At 44.4% G+C, this 6100-nt stretch overlaps 1 protein-coding gene across 1 annotated transcript; it reads right to left on the bottom strand.

Annotated features, from left to right (window-relative positions):
- Window positions 1-1727: 1727 nt before the first annotated feature.
- On the bottom strand, window positions 1728-2162 carry LOC147509104 (uncharacterized). The gene has a single exon (XM_086597715.1). It carries the CDS (start codon window positions 2160-2162, stop codon window positions 1728-1730), a length of 435 nt encoding a protein of 144 aa, XP_086453841.1.
- Between the last annotated feature and the right edge of the window lie 3938 nt (window positions 2163-6100).

The raw sequence follows: 6100 nt of genomic DNA, 5'->3' as shown, positions 1-6100 counted from the left end.
ACAACCTTAAGTAGAGTTAATTGTTTAACGATGTTTCACCCAAAAAGGCATCGGCACTCGCTCGATTGCCCGATTGTAATCTACTTGGAGAACAACATGAAGCAAAAAATCATTGAATCAAAAGCATTGGTGGATTTGAATCTCTTGAATCTATCTCTCTCATATTCTTTCTCCTTATTTCCAATTCTTAGCTTTAGTATAAGTTTAGTTAGTTTAGTTTAGTTTAGTATTAGAATCTACAATATCTATAATCATAGTTTTTAATCCCTCAAACCCCTTTCCAAATCCGCCCTTCATATAAACATACACTTAAAAGTGGAACGATACCCTACTCATCCTTTACTTATTGAGGGATAATTAGGTTTTGATACGCTTCTCTTTTGTTCAACGACCATACCACATCTCACACACAAAAAGAGGCAGTGTCATGCACACTTCTCAATCCTGCTATACCGCGTCTATATGTCCAGTAGTGTTTTACTTTGAAAATACACCGGTTTCTCCACCCTGTCCACGAGGCAGACCAATACCGAGTTTACCGCGTACTCGGAGGCCCCCAAATACAAGTACAACTTCTCCCCCTCTTCTGGCTAGGATAATAAAGGTGCCTTGCCCAAGTACCCCTTCAACTTCTGAAATGCCTCTTCACACTCCGCGGTCCATAAGAAATTCGGGGTACTCCTCAACAGTCGGTACAATGACCTGCATTTGTCGGATGATTTGGAAATGAACCTATTCAACACCACCACCCTTCCTGCCAGTCGCTGCACCTCCTTTACATTCTGTGGGGATGGCATTTCTATCAAGGTGCTTATCTGCTCAGGGTTGGCCTCTATTCCTCGATGAGTCACGATGTAGCCCAAAAACTTGCCCGTGGTCACTCCAAAAATGCACTTCTCTGGATTCAACTTCAAATTATACTTCAGCAGTATACTGAATGTCTCATGTAAGCCCTCCAAATGCTCCTCCTCCGACATGCTTTTCTCAACCATATCATCTATGTATATTTCAATCCCTTTTCAAATCTTGCTCTCAAACATCTTCTCCCCCAATCTCTAGAATGTGGCTCCAACATTCTTCAACCCGAACGGCATCCTCGTATAGCAATACGTGCCGCCTTCCACCACAAATGTTGTTTTCTCCTTATCCGGCCCATACATCGCAACCTGGTTGTACCCTATAGACGCGTCCATGAACGAGAATACCTTGTACCCCGTGGTTCTATCCACCAACTCATCTACCCGTGGCATTGGGTAACTGTCTTTCGGGTACTCTCTATTCACATCCATGAAATCGACACATATACGTACTTTGCCATTCTTTTTCGGCACCGCGACTATATTGGACAGCCACTCGGTGAACTCCGTCTCCCATATTATGCCAGCTCCCTTCAACCGCAATACCTCCTCGCGGATGTCCTCTGCATACTTCGGCCTTATGCTCCGCATCCTTTGCCTCACCGACTTGGCATCTTCTCTCATGTGCAACCTATGGCATGCAAATTCTGGGTCTAATCCCGTAACGTCCTCAATTGTCCAAGCAAACACCTCCTTACTCTCCGACAAAAGTTGTATTAACTTACTCTTCCAGTCATCCGACAGACTGAACCCTACTGATGTGAACCTTTCTTCCTCCCCATCCCCTATATTCACCATTTCAATTTCGTCCAACTTCTTTGTACCCTCTGCAGGTTCCAACTTACTCTCCCCGGAGTCACTCTGTAATTGCTATGCCTGTCTTTTCCTTGGGTGGGAACTTTCCTCTTCTGTTCCGTGTACCAATCTTTTCACAGTTCCCCTATGACTATTCTTGGTCGTCACCTGATCACCGCGGACCTCATACGTGTCCATTGGAGTAGGGAACCATATCACTTGATAGTATGTAGATAGGACGGCCTTCATCTCATGAATCCATCTCCTCCCCAATATAACGTTGTATTGCGAGGCAGAATCTACCACCATGAACCGTGCGAATACTGTCACCGGTCCCGTTGTTATCGGCAACAAGAGCTCCCATAAAGGCTTCATCATGCTTCCATTGAACCTGTATAAATTAGTGCGTGGAGGTCTCAATTGCCTCGGATCCATTCCCATTTCTTCCAAAGCTCCTTTGAACAACAGATCTACCGCACTGCCACAATCCACTAACACTCTCTTCACCATGTAATTGCCTATTGCCACCGTGATACCGCGTCCTCATAGGGGGAGTCCACTGCCCGTAAATCTGCCTTGCTGAAGGTGATCGTGTCTTTGTCCTCGGCTGACCCCCCTTTTGGTCGTGGCATATTAGTCCTGTCACTGATCTGTTGGATGCTCGCGGTCCGTCTTACCCTGTCTCTGTGTGCATTATGACTTAGTACCTCTCCACTAAAGATCACATGTATATTCCCCAATGATTGATCTTGTCGCGGCAACCGCTCATCATTCTGCGCCTCCCTCACAAACTCCTTCATCTGGCCCTTCTCCACCAATCTCTGAACCATCCACTTCAAAGCATAACAGTCATCAGTTTCATGGTTTCGCATCTAGTGATATGCGCAGAAAGGCTTATCCGGCAGCTCTATAGAGGTATTCCGCGATCCTTCATACCCCCGCAAGTTTTTAATCAAAGGCAATATTTCTCGCAACGGTCTATTCTATGGCGTCACCTCTGTCTCCCGGTATGGCTTCCTTTCTCTATTCTCCAGTCGAATCCCTTCTCGTACTCTTTCAACCCTCGAGGGGTAACCGCGGTACCCCCCGCTTTCCCTTTTTGAGGCCCCTTCCCTGAGCTGCTCCCTATCTTTCTCCAAAGACAACACAACTTTCCCTGATCTCTTCGGTAAAGTGTCCTCATACCTGATGTATTTCTCTACCCGTGGATATAGTTCGTGCAATGTTGCAATCTCATTCTTCGCGACCGACTGGTGTACTCCCGTCCCTAGACGCAACCTTCTCTCAAATGCGATAACTGCGGTCCTTTCATCCAAATTCTCGACCTTCAATGTCCCGGCCTTGAACCGACATAGATATTCTCTCACTGTCTCGGCCGACCTCTGTCTCACTTTGAATAAGGCCGCGATGTCCACCACACGCTTCTTCTGGTATATGAAATGGTCTACAAAGGCCTGTTCCAACTCTTGGAAATTCCTTATGCTCCCCGCTGGCAACCGATAATACCAATCCGACGCCCCGCCTTTCAAACTTTCTGGGAACATCATGCATCGCAATCCATCATACTGCGGCTTCTGCCATAGCGACATCTGTTGCCTGAAGTGGTGGATATGGTCCGCTGGGTCCCCTTTCCCATCGTACCTCTCGAATCGAGGCTTACTGAAGCGCTTTGGGACCTCCGAAGCCCAAATGTCGTCTGCCAAAAGGTTGCGATTTAGCCCCGCCACCACTTGGCTAGCCGCTCCTCTGCGACTTTTCCCCTTTTGCGGGTTCGCTTCTCTGTCCTTGTCTATCATCTCTTGCACCTGTTCGATTGTCAAGCCGGCCACTAGATTCTCCACGAGGTTCGGCTCCTCTTCTTCCTCCCCAGAGCTATCGTTTACCTCCCCGCCCCTATCTTCCTCTTCTCTTTCCCTTTCTCTTCTCAACCCATCATTCTCCTCTCTTAGCTGCCCGATCTCTTCCCTCATAAGCCATGTCTCCGCTGTCCCCAGATCCTCTCTCCTGCCTCCTTCTTCATCAATTACCGCCTCTAGTGTCGGTTCCTACACTGCCACTCTCTTTGGTCTGCCTACTTGTTTCTTCAGTGCCATCTCTACCTTGCCTTTGTTCTTCCCCACAGACGGCGCCAAATGTATTGACCTCTAAACTCACTGTTCAATCACTCTCCTGAAATGGACTCTCAACACTCCCCTTTTTCTTTAACTATGCGGCCTCCCCTATTCCCTTCCCATCTCCTTCTTTTTATACTCGGTTCTTCTCACTTCCTGGCCATCCAGCTGTCCTCCCATCCGACCGATCCCCTTCCTGCCGTACACTTGACACGTCCGCACTCTAGGGTTTCCCGGCCAAGATCGCATACTTCCCAGTTTATATTCCTAAGATGCATCCCACTCGGTGTCCCACTGACCTAGTTTTTTCCCTGGCTCGGTTCCTATGCTCCTGCTCTATCATATTACTTTGACTCCCATATGACATCTGCTGACCTAGCATCCTCTTCATAATCGGGTCTATACAAAGAGGATGGGAAGCTTTGGTTTTGTTGGAAGGTGCGACTTGTTACTTTCCCTCTCTCACTCTTTCATCACGATTGTCAAAGGATGGACGCTCGCTTAAGCTCACCAAGGAGGTGGTGAGTGAGGTTCTGGAGATTCCTCTGAAGGCTTATGTTCAGACGGAACAGTCCCCAAACAACAATACCATCGATGTGATGATGGCAGAGACGCTTCTCGAGGGGGTGAAAAACCCCAAGTCTCATTGCGGGTTTCAGAGTTCGCTACAAAGGAATCAGTTTGCGGTATCTAAGTAGACAGCCTACAACTTGCTAGGCTCAGTCAAGCCTTCTGATATAGGTAAGGCGATGCTCCATATTCTATGGATTCTTCAAGAGCAGAAGAACAGCTTCTGCATCGTCACCTTCGTTTGGGAGTAACTCTACAAACCTAAGAAGTCAACCACCCCTCTACCAGTGCTAGTCACTAGGATCATGCAGCACTAAGGGTTCAAGGCTACAGATGCCCTAGTGGAGGTCAAGGACGCTACCACAAGTCTTATCTATGCCCACTACGTCCAGAAATTCTGGCTTCCACATACAGCTAAAGCCGCTGAGCAAGCACACCCTACTGAGAAAGTGGATTACTTCGCTGAAGATGCCACTCGACAGTTCACTAAGCCCATGGATGGAATTCACTTCCTCCATGGAGGCCAGAGGATTCTGCACCTGCACATCCACCAGCTTAGACAAACACAGGGAGTCATCATAGCGGAACAGCATACCCTCAGAGAGGAGCAGTGGACCTTATAACAAGAGCAGCGACGTTTTTAGCACATCGTCATTAAAACACTGCAGAGCATTAGAGACGCGCTCTTGCGTAGTGATAGACACGCTAGGACCTGATGTCATAAAGGAGAAGGATCTTCTAGATGTCGAGACGAGTCACGCACGGATTCTGCCTAGGCAACTCCCTAGTGTCCATATAGATAATTTATGATCTATGTTTTATCTTTAGTTTGTTGTTTATTTTTCTTTATTATGACATTAGTATAATATTAATTCTATATATGCTTGTTTTATTTGTTTTCTTGTGGAATTTGGTATATGAGTAGGAGGTAATACAAATACATCATGCCAAAAATTTGCCATTTTTCCTTTCTGCATTTCATATATGTTTTCAAAAATCCAAAAATCCAAAAAGATATTTCATAGTAGAATAATTATCCTTAGTATAATAAACCACATATTTCTCGTTCTATATCAAACAACCCACTCTCCAAACTTATTTGGGGATGACGTATTTTTATCATAAAGAACAGAATACAAGTGTATCGCCGTTTTTTTTATCATGTTTCTATGGTAATCTCTTTCTTTATCTCTTTATACTTTGAGGATAAAATATATTTCTATTTGGGGGTGGTATAGTAATATTTTGCAAAAACTAGACATTTTTTTATAGTATATATAATAGTATATTTCTTCATTTCTAAAAAAAAAATTCGAAAAAGACCAAAAATATTTTTCTATTTAGTATTAAAAAGTCTTGTTTCCTTTTTCTAGGATGAATAAAAAGTTTAGAAGTCTCATTATAGTAATAGAATAAGGACTTGTTCTTCGAAATTAGACTAATATATGTCACTACACCATAATAGGGATTTTGCAACAATTGCATTTTTTCGTTTGTAACACATACTCAGCCGTTAGTAAATTAATAACACTTAGAGTTCCGTTACAAAATTGCATAACCGTTAGTTATTTACCTGAATTATTTTGTGACGTCTATTAGATATTAACTAACGGTTACTCAAATGTTGCAAGTGTTAGAAAAAAGTAAAAAATTGGGACTAATTAAAAGAAAACAAAAAACCGACGAAATGTTCAGCGGGATTTCACGCTCATTAGGTCAACAACCCTTCAAGTGAAAAAAGAGTAAACAAAAAGAGAAAAATTGGTG

The sequence above is a fragment of the Coptis chinensis genome, chromosome 3 (assembly GCF_015680905.1).
Source record: "Coptis chinensis isolate HL-2020 chromosome 3, ASM1568090v1, whole genome shotgun sequence".
Lineage (NCBI taxonomy): Eukaryota > Viridiplantae > Streptophyta > Magnoliopsida > Ranunculales > Ranunculaceae > Coptis > Coptis chinensis.
This window is presented reverse-complemented; position numbering and strand designations above follow the sequence as displayed.